This window comes from Theobroma cacao, chromosome 9 (assembly GCF_000208745.1).
Source record: "Theobroma cacao cultivar B97-61/B2 chromosome 9, Criollo_cocoa_genome_V2, whole genome shotgun sequence".
In the NCBI taxonomy this organism is placed as follows: domain Eukaryota; kingdom Viridiplantae; phylum Streptophyta; class Magnoliopsida; order Malvales; family Malvaceae; genus Theobroma; species Theobroma cacao.
In genome coordinates, this window is record NC_030858.1 from 28782060 (window position 1) to 28801798 (window position 19739).

Genomic DNA, 19739 nt, shown 5'->3' on the forward strand with positions numbered 1-19739 from the left:
TTCATTTTTTTGTTTCTTCTTTTTTTTTTCTTTTCTTTTCTTTTTTCTCTTTTTTTTCATTTTTTTTGTTATTATTATTTTGTCTTTTGTAAGGTTTAATTAACACCAAAAACATGGTGTCTACACATTTAATATATTTTATAATTAAATTAGATAAGTATATTATTTATTAACAAATAAATTAATTAGATTAAGCTGAGCCAAGTTCGAGCCTGCAAATCATGCCCTATTCCAGACACATTGAGTGGGTAAGTAGGCCCTTGACATCCTTAAAATTATGATATATTTAAAAAAATTAATAAATTTTTACATTAATTAAATAGATATGTGACAACATTCAAACTTTTTTTGCGAAGTTTAAAACTCCATTGCTGGTATTTAGAACAATGATCTAAACTAAAAACATCTTCCATCAATTAAGTTATAGATGTGAGTTCTTATTTAGAACAAATTAAAATCCCCATAACTTCATAAAAAAAGGATCCATTATGTTCTAATTAATGTTACATTTTAATCACATATAATTATTTTTTATAAAGTTTTAAGAATTAAAAGCAAAAAAGGAAAAAAATGAAAGTAGCAATATCAAAACACAGTGCCTTCATTGGTTGCATTTCGTGAAGACATCAAACAATCTACCTATTCTGCAAATTGATTAATGTAAAGATGATTTAAGGAATCACATCTAATGCAATTGTAAGGTACACAATATATTAATATGATATACAAATAATTTTTCACATCTGTTTGACTTTTTTCCTGGTGCGCAACATGGACTAACGTGGGCAGCCTTGTGGGAGCCGGGAAACACGAATTGCAAGATGAATTAAATGAAGTAAAACAATAATTTAATCCAGCCTGTTATGTACATGGAACTAGAGTTATATATTTGCATAAATTGTCCAAGAAGAATCTATAAATAGGGCCACCAACAGCCTTGCAATTCATGCAGAAAAACATTAGTTCCTAGATCTAGTTTCTTGGTTGCAGAGTTGGAAGTAGCTGGAAAATGGGAAGCCCGGGACAACCGGGGCTTTTGCCTCATCTGGTTTTTGTTGTGTCATTTTGCCTTATAGCTACCATTGTGTCAGCTACATACCCACCTTACAAGTATGCATCTCCTCCACCACCAGAGCACCCATATCATCCACCAGGCCACTACGAATCACCATCACCTCCCAAGCACCCATATCAGCCACCCGGCCATTACAAGTCACCACCACCTCCAGAGCACCCACTACACCCACCATCGTATCATTACAAGTCTCCACCACCCTCGGAACATTATCCTCCACCCCTATACCATTATAAGTCACCACCTCCTCCAGTAAAATACCCAGCTCCATTACCTCACTATAAATCTCCACCTCCTCATCCCAAGTCACCACCACCTCATTACGTCTATAAGTCTCCACCACCTCCATCACACCCACCTCCTCATTCAAAGTCACCACCACCTCATTATGTTTATAAATCTCCACCACCCCCATCACACCCACTGCCGGTCCATTCACCACCTCCTCATTATGTCTACAAGTCCCCACCACCAGCACATCCCAAACCCTACAAAGCACCTCCTCCTCATTACATCTATAAGTCCCCTCCACCACATCCCAAACCCTACAAAGCACCTCCTCCTCATTATGTCTACAAGTCCCCTCCCCCACCACATCCCAAACACTACAAAGCACCACCTCCACATCCCAAACCTTACAAAGCATCTCCTCCTCATTACGTTTACAAGTCCCCACCACCACCATCACATCCCGAGCCCTACAAATCTCCACCTCCTCATTACATTTATAAGTTCCCACCACCATCTCATCCCGAGCCCTACAAATCTCCACCACCATCACATCTCGAGACTCCTGCCCCTCCATCTCATGACCACTATTCTCCTCCATATCTTTACAAATCACCACCACCTCCAAAGGCCTACTAAGCTGATGCTTTTATTTTAATTCAATTTAACTTGGAGTTATGACGACAAGTTCTCCGTAATATCAATAGTTTGAGTATGTTAGGCTTGCTATCCTGTTTTGGAATAAGAGGTTTAAAATGGAGAGTCTTGCTCATTTGTATGCGTCAACTCTTGTATCATTTCTCATAAGAATGAGAACAATAATTTTCTTTTTGAGTAGATGCCTATTTTTGTTTCAGTTATAGATTAATTAATAAGTTTATTATTACAAATGGCAGATGCAAGTCACATGGTTGCTTGTTGAAATGCAATAATTTAGACTATACCTTTATTACTACTATCTGGGCCATGTCAAACCGTTATAAATTTAAGAAATCAACTCTTCTAAACTTGAAAGAAATATAAAATTTATACATGCACACAAGTTGCGGTCTTATTATAAATTTTTGGGGAGCATAGAACTATTACTAAATATTGCAATCCTTTTAATTTGCAAAGTTTCAAATGCAAGTTATATCATCAATTTTCTACAAGATTCAGTGAAATACTCATTTATAGGTTCTACTCATGTTGAGCTTCTTTCAGATGGTATTAGCATCAAATCTGGACATACGTATCCAACTGACTTATTTTCTCACACTTTATTAAGATGAAGTCTTTAACCAATAGTACAAAAATGGCCAAAAAAAAAACCATTCGGTTCGACAAATTAGTGCTAAAAAGATGTATTGACACAAACTGATTGATAGCTCAAAAGATTTTATCTTTTCAAAGGTTTAAGGAATTAATTAAACCAGTCGAGATCTCTTGACGAGCATGGATGTCAATCACCATTCTACATAATGATTCCTAACAGTTCGATATTGGAAAAGTACACTCAGAGCACAACAATGCCATGCAGAATGCCATAGAGTTGCCACCTAGATTTTGTGGAGTTCAGGAACTTGAGAAATTAATTAGATGCCTTTCATTTCACATCAAGATTGGTTTGTACTCTTTTTCTGTTACATAAAAGAGGTACAAGTGGGGAACAGGGATTCCAATCTTAGGCCTCAATCCTTAATCCTCCTAAGAAGAGTACAAAAGCAGGTTGGTGTTAACCTCTGTCTAAGATAAAGTCTAACCGCTACCTAAGGCAAAACACAATTAAGGGTATAATTTGAGAAACTTAGATTTTCTAGGTGTTTACGTGAATATTGACCATAATTTTCTTACCCCGCTTCTTGTTTTGAACAGACATGGCCTTGTGAGAAAGCCAAACAAATATGCCAACATGCCTGAGGGCCTCCATTAATTTTCCCACACAAAATCATTCTCAATTATCTACATAAGTTGTATTAGGAGATACAGTTGCTACTTGGAAATTGACCATGGCTCTGTAAGTGAGTTGCCATTTCTTCCAGCAACTTTCTTAACTCCTCATTTCTTGGGTGTGATTTGTCGCCCTTTCGGAACTCATATACAATACCATTGACTTCAATTAAACTGCAACCAGGAGTCTTCTTCAGTTTTCTTTCTTTCATTGCCTTTCTCAACTTTAGCGCGTCTTTCCACCTATTTGCAGATGAATAGATGTTTGACATGAGTATATATGCACCATCTCTTACAGGTTCGATGTCAACAAGTTTTTCCATTACACTTTCCCCAAGCTCAACTTTTCCATGAATGCTACAAGCTCCTAGTAATGCACCCCAAACAAATGCATCAGGCTCAATTGGCATATTTGCTATGAATTCTTCTGCCTCACTTATTAGTCCAGCACGGCCTAAAAGATCAACCATACAGCCATAGTGCTCTGTTTGAGGTTGCAGATTATAAACTCTTGACATGTCTTCAAAGTGCTTCCAACCCTCCTCCACCAGCCCTGCATGACTACATGCAGAAAGAACACCAACAAACGTCACGTCATCCGGTTTGACACCCACAACAGGCATCTCCGCAAAGATTTCCAATGCTCTCTCAGCTTCTCCATTCATTGCAAATCCAACAATCATAGCTGTATAAGAGAAAACATCTCTACATTTCATGGAATGAAACACCCCAAAAGCTTGTTCTACGCTTCCGCACTTAGCATACATATCCACCAACGCATTTCCTATAAAACCATCTGCCTTGATTCGATTTTTATCAACATACGCATGAACCCACTTTCCAAATTCAAGCTTCCCAAGATTACCACAAGCATTCAGAACGGCAACTAGAGTAACATTGTCAGGCTTAAGACCTATCTTTTGCATGTCATGAAAGACATCTAACGCTTCCTTAAATTGTCCTTGTTGAACTAGACCAGATATCATGGAATTCCAAGAAACAACATTTTTAACAGGCATTAAATTAAACAACTGACGAGCTGAATCCACATCGCCACACTTCATGTACATATCAACCAATGCATTGTCAACAAAAACATCCGAACCAATATCATGAAAGTTGCATATATTTTCATGAATTTGGGTCCCTAAACTCAAGTCTCCCAGCCTTGAACAAGCGGAAAGGACGACGACCAGTGTCATTTTATCGGGTCTTAAATTTTCTCTACACATGTCAAAGTAAGCCTGAATGGCTTCCTTGGCAAAACCCGTTTTAACAAAAGCTTGAATAATGGTAGTCCAAGAGACCAAGTCTCTCTCAGGACTTTGATCGAACAAGTTTCGAACGTTATCAATGATCCCACAAACAGCATAAAGCCGCATGAGAGTGTTGAGAACATAAACATTGGAATTAAGATTAAACTTAATGGAATGTGCGTGGACTTGTTGGCCTTCTTCCAGGGCATGGAATTTGGCGCATGCTTTGAGGACATAAGGAATAGTGTAAGTGTCCGGATAAATACCCTTGGTTATCATTTCTCTGTACAATGCCATGGCTTCCAAAGAATTTGAGAGGGCTTGGATTATAGAATTATGAAAATGCACTTGCAAATATGGAGCTTTTAAGTGGCTGAGAAGTTCCCTGGCATAATTAAGGCTCTCAGGGGAAGAAAGAGGGCTGAGAGATGATAAAATTTTGGAGTAGAGGAGTTGGGTTTGGAGAGGTCTTGTTTTGATGGTTAAAGCATGGAGTTGTTTAAATTGTTCTGTAGATTGGCATAATTCTAAAGTATCAAAGGGATTATTGATGTAATTGGAATGTGGGATTTTGGGAGGAGTATTGGTATAGTTAATAATATTTGCAGAGGAAAAGATGAAAGGTTTTTGCATTCTGGAGAGAATGGAAGGGAGTTTAAGCATAACATTTGAGGAGGTTTCCTACCAAAGAAAAATAAGAGGTTGTGGAACAATGGTAGTGGGAATGTTGCTGAGGTTTATACTAGCGAAATTCCATTATTTTCAAGTGATATGTTTCTGGGCAAAACTGTGATGAAATATCCTATCACTCTCTTATTTATCTTTGCTAAATAAATGCAGTCCACTGTAAACTCCAGGTGAGTAGATTATTTCGAAGAGGGCAATCGGTATTTTAATTTAAAGGTTAGATTCAAACTTGGACAAATAAGCATCATATATATGAGTGGTTAGGCTCAATCATTTGAGAGTTTAGTCTATAGCTCTGCTCTTGTTTAAACTAAGAGCCATAAGAAATTATAGCCAGGCCATCGAATGGGAAATCCTTGCAACCAGCACTCACCTGTTTGATTTGCCATAATATAATTAGATTAGTGCAAATTTGGAAGGCTTGGAGTTATGGTTTTAGGCAACATGAAAAACCATTGTGTATGAATGATCAAGTTATTTCCCTAATCATAATATAAAAGGCAAAGCTTCATACAGATTTTATTGAAATCCATCCATAAATAAAATATCTCGTTGAAGACCATACGAGTAGACGGGATCTGCAATTCAATTTCAGTAAATTTTGGGACCACGAGTTTGTCAACGTCAAACTAATTAACCAATCACATGAATTTATATCATTTAGTTAGTCCTTATATATATATGAAAAACTAGTGGCAGAATTTTATTTTTATTTTTTTTTTGAGACGATATGAATAAGAGTTGAAAGGAACAAAACTTAATGATATTTTTTATATTACAATATACATTTTCTAAAAAAAAAATACAATATATATAATTTATGTATGTTAAAAGTTATCCTTAAATAGACTAATTAGTTGACATTTGTATAATCTAATTGTTTGACACATGATGACTTGATTTGGGTTGAATTCAAGTTTTTGTTTTTTTTTTTTGAAAAGTTTTTTTTGAATTCAAGTTGATGGAAGAGTTTCAAGCTGATTTTGGACCTTTTGAATTTATGTTCCTTAGAACTTAAACCTTCACTGTTCTTGAGTTCTTTTACATTTTTAATTTTTTTTTTCATTTTAAGCTGATTGAGCTCGCAGCATTGTACGGGCCTTTTTCTATTATAAGTTTAAAATCACTCATTGAACTTCTTCACAAGAGAAAAAGTAACAATGCATTTTGAGTCTCGTGATTTAACTTACCATAAACCAATCAGGAAAAGCACTTTGATTTTAGTATTTTAGAAAATTTCCTATGACTTTGATACTCTATCATTTGTAATGCCAAAAAGTTAAAACTATATATATTAAAATTTGTTATCTGGTATAGAAAAAGTAAGGATTTTAAATATTTAAAAAGAAATAGTCCAAATAGAAAAGTAAAAAACCTATTTAATGTAATATTATATATATTGTCTATTAGACATGTAGTTTGTTGTCATGTTACGATCGTTTAACTTATTAATTTATGGTAAAAGATGTTCACTACATTAATGAATTAAATCCATGATATTTGTGCAATATTTCATTTTTACTTACCATATGTAAAACTCAATTTTTGAAGTTGTAATTTTTTTAAAATGTTTCAAATTCATCGATTAATTACCATTAATATTTGACAAAATTTGTCACCTTTAGCACCATATGAATGTCTTTGTAACTATCAACATGACAGTAAAAAAAGAAATGGATCCAAACACTTAAAAAGAGTGTTTTCTTTTTAACAATCAAATTATACTTTTATTAAAAGTGGGAAACATAACCTCAGTCCAAGGTCTAAAGATGAGACTCTTAATTGCCTTAATTAAATCTAAATTCTGGCAACGGTGTGAGGATGCCAAGCTAATTGTCTGCACTGCTACACTATTATCAATCTGTAAATCAATATTTCTGTAACCCAATTCCCAAGCCAATGAGAGCCCCTTGAAAATGCCCTATAATTCAGCCATAAATGCTGAACACTTTTCCAACTTCATAGAGAATCCACTCAACCAGTTCTCATGTTCGTCCCGAAGTACCCCTCCTGCTGCAACTTTGCATCGAGATTTCCTGAATGCACCATCAGCGTTTAGTGCTATACAACTTGCTACAAGGGGCGACCAGCCAACAGATATTTCCTCTTTTCGTGAAGGGCAATAACCTTCCTGAGTAGAGCTTAAATTAGCAAGGTAAACATCCAAAGACCAGCTTTGTATAATAATTAACCTGCCTTCCATTGAAACAGTCTTGTTCTGAAGCACAAACAGGTTTCTCCATTTCCAAAACATAAAAAAAAAAATTAATTTTTGCTTTAACTTTTTTTTGTTATAAATTTATACTTAAGAAGGATAAAACAATGAAGTGTTTTAACCTTTGGCCAAGGTTAAGCCAAGTTGTTATAAACTTTTTTTTCTTAATCCTTCAATGATTTGTTTTGACCAAATTAAAAAAAAAAAAAAAAGAGGAAACTGTGAGGTCCCAATTAAGAATAATGATAATTGGCCAAAAAAATAATGACAAAACAGTTGTAAAAATCGAATATAATCGAAGATTATAATAGGATGAGCTTTCTTTAGACAAATACAACCTGCAAAGGAAATAAAGATTAACCATTAACGAGACTCTCCATTTATTTATAAGAAAGGACCAAAACAATAGGATCAATTTGGTAGTCATTCAATATTTATATTACAACAAAATTCTAACAGTAACCTAAACATTTATATTATATTATTATATAACATCTTCCAATAGATACAAACAGTCAAAGGTATCCCCAAATAAACTTAAACGTTAATGTTGCAGGTGTTTTTTGGGGATGTAACGTATAGGTGGAGCTAGGTGCAAGCCCAACCTCTCAAGCTGTTATTTTACTGGGATGTCCTACATGGGATAACTTAGAGTTTCGTTATTCTTCATTAATTTAAGTTTTTTGGATAATTAATCGTCTATGCATTTTATTAAAATTGTCCCTTGATAGGGTACTGTAGTACACTGTAACATAGAGGTCCTCTCACCCCGAAACTTGACTCCTTATTTAACAAACATGTGGCGTGGTGTTTGGTTTTCTTTCAAGGTGAGCGGCGGTTGGTGGGTGGCTATAAAAATTCTAATAAGCAGCGGAAAAATTTTACCAAAAGAATAACAACAAAATCAAGAAATTCCTTAGAAAATCTACACAACAACCATTGGGTCAGCCTTTGAAATCTTAAGCCTAACCGATACTTTTAAACTACAACTACATGAGTGAACCTACAAAATAATCAAAAACAAAAATCAATAAATCTATAAAATCACCAAAATAAAAACTAAAAACTCACAAAAGAAATGCAACAAAAAATTTGAACAAAAATTCATCAAAAACTCACAAAGAAAGAAAAAGAAATTAAAAGAAAAGAAAATGGAGTAAATAGGAGAGGTATTTCGATTTTTGAAAAGAAGAAAGGAGGTCATGTTCATGCTACGTCATGTGTATACTATGCTTTTTCTTTTTTAATTTTTAAAATAGATTAATATGCTTTAAAAAAAATGAACTTTAAGAATTAAAAAAATTATAACACAACACCTCGGGGTACACACTAGTAATTTCAAGAAAGATATCTCAAATTCAAATCCTAAAACTTAATTGTAATAGAACGATAATTTATTATGGACTTAAAATTTTGGGTAATTTTCTCACAATATATAAAAAACATTTTGATTAGGATCTGGTTTTCTGCTTTGTTTTTTCTTTTTCTCAGGAGCAAGCAATTTTTAGTTTTCCTTGTTTTGATTAGGATTAGTGGAATCATGTTCTTCACCCCCAATGACTTTTTGTGCAGTCCTTTCGGAAGAGTATTACTTTGAAATGCCCGAATCATGATAATGTGTTATAAAAAATTTATTGTAAAAAGTAAGAGATTTGAAATAGTATATGAATCTTTAAGATAAATAAAATCACTTTTTAAAAAAAGAGATAAATGAAAAACATGAGGTCGATTCTTGCAAAATTTGATTCCTATGAATTCCACAAACAAATATATTGTTAAGGCCACATAAGATGGGATTAATTTGTGGGTTAGTGCAAAGAATGTGATGTACAAAATGAGCAAGGGATCCCAAAACAAAATGCTGGTTGTTATTTACAATTTGTTCACATAATGGTGTACGGTGTACCTAATATCCCAAGAAACGCATCAAAAAAAAGAATTATTAATAAAAAATTAAAATTTTAAAAATAGATCAACCATTATATGTAATCTAAAATACAGCAAAATTTTTCTAATGAATTTTCTTAATCGAACTTAATTCAACAAATACTTGTACATCATTTGGATCCATTGGCTACTTAATTTAAGTTGTATAATATATATAGTATAAGAGAATAAAAATTTGTACCTTTCACATGATTAAAAATTTTCCTAATCGACCATTTTATCATTATCATATATATATCCAATTAATTAGGCCAACATCAATTAAGCTATCACATGTATCGGACCTTTCGCTAATAGAATTTGCACGAGACATGAATTTAGTCTTTCTTTCTTTCTTTTTTTTTTTTTATGCTATACCCCAAAAGGGTGCACATGATTTTATTATATTTGCAATTAAATACATGCATGGCTGTAATGTTTCTCAAGCTTTCCCCACCAATACTTTCTATACCAACAACAAAATTAAATAAAAACTGGTTAATTCCATTAAAATATGACTTAAAAGCTATATCATTGACTTTGAATTCAGAGTAAAGAATATACTTTATAACAATTTACAAGTAGCTATTAAACAAAATAAGAATTCAATCATCTATAAAATTGAAATAAAGGATCAGTAAGTCACCAATTTTTTGTTAAAGAAAATAATCATTTATTGCCGCTCATAGCCATAAACTAAGACATAGTTTAGTGACTTATTATAAGTACATATATAACATGAGAAAAAATAACTCCATAATATCTAAAGAATCTAGACTTAGGGACGTCTAGATACATTATCCGATGTACAATATATTCGAACTAGTTAATCTTGTTTACCAAATTTAGATAATCGGTTAAGTCTCAACTTTTTAGAATTTTAATTCTTTTAACAACACGTTATATTTTGAGGATAAATAGTTAATAGCGTAGCGTTCCACTGCCGCTCAGTAGTTCACCATTAATAATTACAAAGATTATGGAGAAAGATAAATCTTGGTCAAAATTGAAAGACATTTAAAATCATTTAAGAATACTTCAAAGTGTTAGAGCTAGCGTGTGTTTTTTGTATTTGGTTAACCTATAAATATTCCTTGAAGATAGTCTAAACATTACCGAGGTGCCTTTTGTCTTCAAGCATTAAAGTTACCAAGTCAAAAGTAGTTCCAACCTGACAAGTTCCTTCCAGGACATTCTCAGCTATAATTAGATTCAACAGGATCAAATTGCTATCATCAAACTAACAAATTTTACATGATGAACGAGTTCCAAGTTTCTGATTGTGATAACACTCTTAATCTGGCTGCAGCCTGCAAGCATGTTGTGTAACTCTAGTTTATCAAATTTTCGGACTATATTCAATTGCACGCTGCTGCTCAATTCAACTGCTGAAGAAGACATTATACCTATATTTTGCTGGAACGCGTTGGTGTTTTGTTTATGCTTTCTGGACTTATTCTTTTCATCATGGCATTGGTCTAAAAGACGGTGATAAGTTGAGGGAAACAACCACGAACAAAGGCAAATTGAAGTTTTATATAAGGTCAAATGTCAGACATTGTTAAAATAACATTTTAATCCAGCCTGTAGTCTTATATATATTAAACCAATAAAATATACAATCAATGATTGGGGAGATGAGTATATAAGGGGCTATCTCTTCACCATGCAATAAGCCTCAAGAATTAATAGAGTTTCTAGCTGACATTTCCCTAGCAGTTACAATTGTATTGTAAGGGAATGGGAACCTCAGTACATCCACCGGGGCACTGGCCTCGACTCATCTTTGCTATGGCATTTTGCCTTATAGCAACTAGCGTGGTTGCCTATGAACCTGATGTATATTCTTCTCCACCTCCACCAGAGCACCCAGAGTACAAACCACATCCTCATAAGTCTCCACCACCTCCGACCTACTATTATAAATCTCCACCACCACCACCTTATTACTACAAATCCCCTCCACCCCCATCACCATCTCCTCCTCCGCCATACTATTATAAGTCTCCTCCACCACCTTCTCCTTCACCTCCTCTTCCATATGTGTACAAATCTCCTCCACCTCCATCGCCATCTCCCCCTTCGCCCTATTATTACAAGTCCCCACCACCACCTTCACCATCCCCACCACCACCTTATTACTATAAATCCCCTCCACCACCTTCACCATTGCCTCCACCTCCCTACTATTATAAGTCTCCACCTCCACCATCACCATCACCACCACCACCACCTTATTATTACAAGTCACCTCCACCTCCTTCTCGATCTCTCCCACCTCCGTACTATTACAAGTCACCACCTCCGCCATCTCCTAGTTCTCCACCAACATACTATTACAAGACTCCACCCCCACCATCTCCATCACCACCACCTCCTTACTATTACAAGTCACCACCACCTCCTTCACCTAGTCCACCACCTCCATACTACTACAAGTCACCACCTCCACCATCCCCTAGCCCACCACCACCATACTACTACAAATCCCCTCCACCTCCTTTGAAGTCACCACCTCCATATTATTACAAGTCACCACCTCCACCATCTCCTAGTCCCCCACCACCATATTATTACAAGTCACCACCCCCACCATCTCCATCACCACCACCTCTTTACTACTACAAGTCACCACCTCCTCCATCTCCTAGTCCCCCACCACCATACAACTACAAGTCACCACCCCCACCATCTCCATCACCACCACCTCCTTACTACTACAAGTCACCACCTCCGCCATCTCCTAGTCCCCCACCACCATACTACTACAAGTCACCACCTCCGCCATCTCCTAGTCCCCCACCACCATACTACTACAAGTCACCACCCCCACCATCTCCATCACCACCACCTCCTTATTATTACAAGTCACCACCACCACCTTCACCCAGTCCACCACCACCATACTATTACAAGTCACCACCTCCACCATCCCCTAGCCCGCCACCACCATACTATTATAAGTCACCACCTCCGCCATCCCCTAGCCCACCACCACCATACTACTACAAATCCCCTCCACCTCCTTTGAAGTCACCGCCTCCTCCATACTATTACAAGTCACCACCTCCGCCATCTCCTAGTCCCCCACCACCATACTATTACAAGTCACCACCCCCACCATCTCCATTACCATCACCTCCTTATTACTACAGGTCGCCACCTCCACCATCTCCTTCACCCCCACCTCCTTACTACTACAAATCACCACCACCTCCTTCCCCATCACCACCACCACCACGTTACTATTATAAGTCACCCCCTCCACCATCTCCTTCCCCACCACCTCCTCACTACTAGAAGTGATTCATCTTTTCCTCCTTTGAAGTTTCCACCTCCTCTTTATTACTATACATCACCACCATCTCCAAAGGGGTACTAAGCTAATTGAACATAATTTCTCTTGATTCAGTTGGGAGGCTTGAAGTGCAGGAAGAATAATTATGATATTCTAGTACTCTTGATATTTGTAAATTGTGTTTTTATGAATAATAAGGGTCTAACACTGAGATCCTTAATGAATTCTTTAAATTGAAGTTCTCTTTGTATTATTTCTTATCATGAATAATGAAGATTCACATTGATGCTTTGATCAGGTTTATTTATTATTATTACCAAATTGAAGTGGAACTACAAATTTTGATTAAATTAATGATAAAATGGGGCATGAGATTAATTAATCGATTGATTTATTATTGATTCAGCAAGATCGTGCAAAATATAAAAGTTGCTTTATTACATAGAATAACTAAATGCCAAAGGGTTGAATATAGCAAAAGAAGAAAAGTCCAAACGCTAAGAATAATAAAATTGACAACCCTGGAGAGAAGGGTAGTACCATGGCTACCAAAGCATTGGTTAATAGTAAGTGTAAATATCTCACTGATTAAATAGTTAGGTTCTCGTATCCCCACTTCTCGCTAAATATTCTACTTGGTTAAAGGAAAAAAAAAAAACACATTTGTCAAATTCTTTTAACTGACGATTTATCTTAAATAGTTTATTTTGGTTGTTAACCAATTGCTTAATTTTTATTCAATTGTAAAGAATTCTAAGAGTCTATACTCACAACTCCACAAAGCACTAACTTTGTCAAGCTTCAATTTCAATAAAAAAAAAAAATACTTGAGAGTTTCAGATTTTGTTTCAAAATACTCTTCAGAAAGAATAACCCCAAGATTCAAATCAAAGAGTTCCAGATGGTGACTATTGAAGCATCTATGAAAAACGTTTATTCATGCTTATTGATCTTTAGTGTTTGCACGTATATAATTTGAGCCACTTTGAGCAATGGAAAAGGTCATATATACTATATTGTTTAATTGTGATAGCTTATATAACTATTTAAATTTTATACTGTTTTGACATGGTGAGGGAAACATAAAGCGATGACTCGTATTTCCCCTTGATTAAGATTCTATTTTATACAATTTTAATGTTCTTAGCATTCAGTAAGATGATTTGTAATTTTTTTTATTTTCTCTTATATTTTCCTTAGCATTTTTCATGAATGAAATAGTCTAAGAAGATTAGCGATTTTAAAAATAAGAAATTTAGAAGGAGAAGGATTTGTAAAAACAAATTTCAAAAAGAAAGAAAAGGATACTTCATATGAAACAAGGAGTGAGAGAGACATTATGAGTTGCAAAATCCCCAAAAAATTTGGAAAAATAAATTAAGTGTAACAAAACAAAGTTTTATTTAATTAGAGCATATATGAGAAGAAGAAATATCTTGTCTGATTTGTGATATTAATAAAATGAAGAGAATACTAGCATGTGATCCAATTCATTGAATTACAAAAATTAACCGACTAAAATAAATAATTTCAAATGAACATAAAATGTTATAGCTGTTTGTTTTATTTTATTTTTCTATAAACAAAGTACATCATAGAAGAATTTAAGTATTTGACCATGACCCTCCATAAGCAACAAGGGCTGCTAAGCTATCAAAGCCTTAAAAAACTTAATATATCAAAATCTACAAACTGATTATGATAAAAAAAAATCTTCAACTTGCATGCAGCCACTTTCTATTCCTCCCACCGACAATAGCTCCAGTCAAGGCGTAACTTAAAAAAATCTGTGACAAGTTTCTTGTAATAAAGCCAAATTATTCCCAGAGATATAAAGCAAATTGCATGCAAAAATGGAGAAAACATTAACAGGTAAGAGTTGATACTGATACATTTGAGGAAAGCTAGCAAGCACTTTGACTTTTGGGGGGTTTTTTCTTTCACTTTCGTGCTTCTTAATCATCAGCATCACTTCCCTGTTTGAGCTGAACGCGGTTTTGGCATTCGAAAATAAATATTTGCTTTTTTGAGTCTGAACTTGCTTATGCCCAAACTTGAAGAGATCTCTGCTACATAGTTGGAAACAACCCACCCCACCAACTCACCGCCTCATCAACAAACATAAGCAGCCACATACATATATGCATATTTGTATGCTTATTTCGTAACCTATTTGTTTTGAATAATATTGTTTCATCTGATTTCGATTATCAGATTACGCACAATATCATGAACGTGGTAAATATTACGTTTTATGAGTAGTCGGACAAAATGTAAGACAGTTTAACATTTCAATTTAATCGGTATTATAATTATTTTTAACTCTTAATCTATTAACTTAAATTTCCTTAATGAAAAATCTATACATTAACTTAAAATTTTAAGCATAATTATGAGTCTTGGTTTGAGATAGTTTTTATTGTTATGGTGTACGTACAAACCCGATTCTTATATGTATTAATCAGTAACATGTTTGCTTAAAGGCCTTTCAAAAGAAAAAAACATGTCTACTTAGAGACTATAGAGATGATTTTGTAAAGCAGCTTTTCAAGTTTTATGCTGTTATGCGGTTGCCATTATGGTGTAGTTGTATTTCATGCTGCTGATTTCAGTGTTGTCTTCTTGGTCTTCTCTTTTTTTTTAAAAAAAAAAAATTATTTTATTCATGTTTATATGTAAACTTCCTTCAAGCAAACCTCTTGGCTCATTGCCTGCTACTCTTTTCAGTGATATTAATAAATCCCATTGGTTGAGCAAAAAATATATATAGGTAATATATAGAACTAAAGAAAAAAAAATTGCACGAGCAATACCTGGAAGGTTCACTATATCAACTCTACCAAGCAAAAAGAGCCGAGCATAAGGGTTTATCATCCAGCCGTATAGCATCTCAACAGTTGTTTACGATGTAGTGGGAAACCACAAAGTACAAGTTTGAAAAAGGATAGTAATTAGAACATTTAAGTTGACATGAGCTTTGGAACAACATGTTAAAGTCCTTAATCCAGCCTGGTATGCACATTGAACGAGCATATCTTTGCCACAAATGATTCAAGGAAACACTATAAAAAGGACTACAAATCAGCATTATCAGGCAACCGAATAGAGCTAAATTGCTGGGAATGGCAACAGAAGGATGGCAAGGGTTCTGGCCTCATCTGGTTTATGCTTTGGCATTCTGCCTTGTAGCCACCACTGTGGTAGCCAACTACCCAGAACACCACTTCAATTACCCACCACACAAGTACCAGTCTCCACCACCAAAGCATGCATGGTTCCCACCATACCACAACTCCCCATCCCCTCCAAAGCATTTTTGGCATCCCCCATACTTTTATAAGTCACCACCCCCTCTAAGATATCCACCTCCTACATATTCTTACAAATCTCCACCCCCTCCATCTCCGTTGTCACCTCCTGCTTATGTCTATAAATCCCCTCCACCTCCACCACCCTCACTGCCACCTCCATATTTTTACAAGTCTCCACCCCCACCATCACCATTGCCACCTCCTTATGTCTATAATTCCCCACCACCACCATCACCATCACCTCCTCCTCCATATGTCTATAAATCTCCACCTCCACAATCACCATCACCACCTCCTCCAAATGTCTACAAGTCCCCACCACATCCTTCTCCTTCTCCATGCCCACCGTACATCTATAAATCTCCACCACCACCCCTTCCTTATATCTATAAGTCTCCTCCACCACCATCTCCATCACCACATCCTCCATACATTTACAAGTCCCCACCTCCCCCATCTCCATTACCTTCCCCTCCTTATGTCTATAAATCCCCACCACCACCATCACCATCCCAACCACCTCCTTCACCATCACCTCCCCCTCCATACTATTACAAGTCTCCTCCACCACCATCACCCTCTCCTCCACCTCCATGCCACTATAAATCATCTCCTCCCTCTCCATCACCACCACCACCACCATCTCCATTACCTCCCCCTTCCCACCATTACAACCCTCCTTACCTACCCCCATTTCACTATGAGCATCCTCCATTCCACTATAATTCACCAGCTCCACCAGCCAAGACTCCTCCCTATTATTACATGTCACCACCATCCTCAAAGGGCTACTGATAAGCTGATGGTTATCTACAGATATGGTTTGAATTGGGGCAATAATAAGTAGTTCTTCAAATGTTTCCTGCTCCCTATAAATTTATGGAGGTTCCTTTTTAGAGAAAAATTAAGGGGTTTAGAGACCCTTGTTTAATTCAATTTTTGTAGACGCACTTATTGTATTTTTTTTTTTCTGCTCAATCAGAAATAATTTTATTAAGTATCGAACTGATACCAATCAACAAGAAGAGATCAGAACAGAAACTGCAAAATAGCACCCCATACAGCAACACAACACCCCATAAGGCACATTGCAACACACCATAGGGGAAAAACAACACAGCTCCCCATGAAGAACACACAACAACATACCATAGGTGAGAAAACAACACAACATCTCCTCAAGAACAGACTCAACAAATCTGGAACCGTTCAGAAAAATAAAAGATACCCAACATGAATCAAACTTTACCACGATGTGTAAAATATCTCTGTATGATCTACTCCAAATTTGACAAGAGAGTCCGCAAAAAAGTTGACTTCACGAGGTGTATAGACAAAAATACAATGTCACCGATTAAATTGCTCTAGCTATCTATTTCATTTAATAAATGTTATCTTTCCCATGGCCTTAGCTCAACATTGCATATCTATGACAATGCTCCCTTATAGTCAGACTCAATGATCAATTGCTTCGTACCAACCAATGATGAAGAAGAAAATAATTGGACTGCATTTCTAATCACCATGAGTTCTACAAAGTTGGAATCTTGAATGCCCAAGGGACCAAAGAAAACACCAAGAAAATATATTTAGATTTCAAGATCAGTTCTATCACCATTGAGAGATTGCAGATTAATAAGTTCAATACTTGCAAATCACACATATAGAACAGCCTCTTCCTTGTTGCAAAGAATGCAATCATATATCTGGCATTCCTTCTTCAAGTTCCCGTTAGCCATCACAGTCGGGTTACTCATAAAATACTAAATGTCCAAGAGATGTCCTACCATTGTAGATTCAATTAGTGAAGTAGCGGAGGGGTTTTGAAATCCTATATTGTTGACATTGTCTCATGAAAAGCAAAACTAGGATGAAACATTTAAATATTGGTGGTTCTCAAAGAAAAATCTCTATCAGGTTTGAAGTGTTAGGCACTGGATCAGAGTTTACCAAATGAGAGAAGACAACCTCTTATTAGTTTGTCTTGACTCAATAGAATTTTAAATGACCGAAATAAAAGATAATGGTGCGCAACACTTGATTAAACTCTTTTCAAGGAGATCTGAATTACAGTTAAAATTTGACAATTTCAACTTAAAGTTCTTTAAAGTTTATGAGAAATAAGACTACCCAGCACCTGCAATTATGCAATTTAATCTGATCAAGTGCTCTTTAAATTTACCAAATCTAAAAGAAATTAATGAACTAATGAACTCTATATAACTTTTTTAATGATTTGTATGAAATTCATAGTTGGATTTTGATTTAGAGACTAATGCTAACCGTGGAGCTTTTATTTATTTATATTTATGATCTATTGGAATTTTTTTTTTTTTATATATTTATCCTTCATTTTAATTCAAATCAGACCTTAGTATCCGTGTTTTGTTTAACAAGCTTGAAGCGCTATGCAAACACAATCTGCACATTTATTACCTGGGAGGTTTAGTTTGACATAGTTTCTTGTTTTCTTTTTTGATAACAAGTTTGACAACTAAGTTGAGTTGCAAATTTGTGGTTTAGAAAATTATGGTTCATCTCATAGTAAAAAAATGCAGCTTTTTATAGGGTACAAAAAAAAAAACTTATAGTGAAGTCTTTCTCTTCTCTTAAGGGTTATGATAAAAACCATAATTTCTGCAACTCAACCACAAGGTCGAAGTCAAGGTTAGTAATGATTCAATTGGTGACCATCTCCTACTGTTTGCCCCATTTCAAAGTCCACATCTTTATTTCATGTCATACTATGCAACTTCAACAGTAAATTTGGCTTTCACGATCTTACTCTAATGTTATTAGATACCAATAGTTGGATTTATAATCCTTAATATAATCCATTGATTTTTGTTTTTTATTAGACAATTGATAAATGTAAGTCATTAGGTCACCTCTAAGAATAAGTATAACTTGATTATAGTTAACAAAGTAAGATGTACCGTATATTCAAATTAGCCTTCTTAAAGTCTTAATCTAAAGTTTGAATAAAGTCGCCAAAATTGTTATATAAAAATATAATTTCACGTAATTAAATAAAATGTTAATATTTAAAAATACTTTTTTTAAAAAAATTTTAACGTAAGCATGTGAATATAAAGATAAAAAAATGTAACATTTAATGTAAAATGAAGAAAAAGTATTGTAATCAACTTAAAATAAATTATAATGATTTTAAACATAGTGGATGGTAACAATAAGTATAACCTTATCATTGTTTAACGTAAATAAATAAGAATTCAGATAAAAAGTCATATCATTTATCGTAAAATAAAATACGAAAATTTTTATTTTTAAAAAATATTTTAAAATAATTTGTGTCTCTCAAACTAACTACCCCAAAATTATTACAAAAAAAAAATTTCACAATAAAATAAAATATTAATGTTCAAAAATTAATTTTTTAAAAAATTTTAATGTAAACGTGTGAGTACAAGATAAAATGCATAAAATCTAAGTTAAAATAGATAAGAAGTGTCGCAATTAACCTAAAATAAATTATAATGATTTAAAACATAGTAAAAAGTAACAACAAGTATTACCAAATAATACTTCAAGATAAATAACTAAAATATACCTTAAAATTGAAACTAGTTTTCTTTAAATCTTAACATAAATGTGTAAGAAAAAAGGTGAAAAATAATATCATTTATCACAATAGAATACTCAAAATTTAGTTTTTTAAATATTTTAAAATAATTTCTATCCCTCAAACTAGCTACCGTGAATTTTTAAACAAAATATATAACTTTACATGGTAAATAAAATTTTCATGTTACCAAATAAAAGATTTAAAAGTTTAACATAAACATAAGAAAAT

General features: G+C 34.6%; 4 protein-coding genes across 4 annotated transcripts; 3 read left to right on the forward strand and 1 right to left on the reverse strand.

Annotated features, from left to right (window-relative positions):
• LOC108663487 (extensin-3-like) lies at nt 883–2159 on the forward strand. The gene has a single exon (XM_018128008.1). It carries the CDS (start codon nt 1010–1012, stop codon nt 1940–1942), a length of 933 nt encoding a protein of 310 aa, XP_017983497.1. The 5' UTR covers nt 883–1009; the 3' UTR covers nt 1943–2159.
• On the reverse strand, nt 2866–5191 carry LOC18589804 (pentatricopeptide repeat-containing protein At1g08070, chloroplastic). The gene has a single exon (XM_007014941.2). It carries the CDS (start codon nt 5149–5151, stop codon nt 3259–3261), a length of 1893 nt encoding a protein of 630 aa, XP_007015003.2. The 5' UTR covers nt 5152–5191; the 3' UTR covers nt 2866–3258.
• LOC108663284 (extensin-2-like) lies at nt 11057–12666 on the forward strand. The gene is made up of 3 exons (XM_018126882.1): nt 11057–11530; nt 11590–11600; nt 11890–12666. The coding sequence occupies exons 1-3, from the start codon at nt 11057–11059 to the stop codon at nt 12614–12616; spliced, it is 1212 nt and encodes a 403-aa protein (XP_017982371.1). The 3' UTR covers nt 12617–12666.
• LOC18589805 (extensin) lies at nt 15687–16720 on the forward strand. Its single transcript, XM_007014942.2, has one exon. The coding sequence runs from the start codon at nt 15737–15739 to the stop codon at nt 16718–16720; it is 984 nt and encodes a 327-aa protein (XP_007015004.2). The 5' UTR covers nt 15687–15736.

Excerpts from the sequence above, each read along its gene's own strand:
- LOC108663487 (XM_018128008.1), top strand. The coding sequence starts at position 1,010 with ATGGGAAGCCCGGGACAACCGGGGCTTTTGCCTCATCTGGTTTTTGTT.
- LOC18589804 (XM_007014941.2), bottom strand. The coding sequence starts at position 5,151 with ATGCTTAAACTCCCTTCCATTCTCTCCAGAATGCAAAAACCTTTCATC.
- LOC108663284 (XM_018126882.1), top strand. The coding sequence starts at position 11,057 with ATGGGAACCTCAGTACATCCACCGGGGCACTGGCCTCGACTCATCTTT.
- LOC18589805 (XM_007014942.2), top strand. The coding sequence starts at position 15,737 with ATGGCAACAGAAGGATGGCAAGGGTTCTGGCCTCATCTGGTTTATGCT.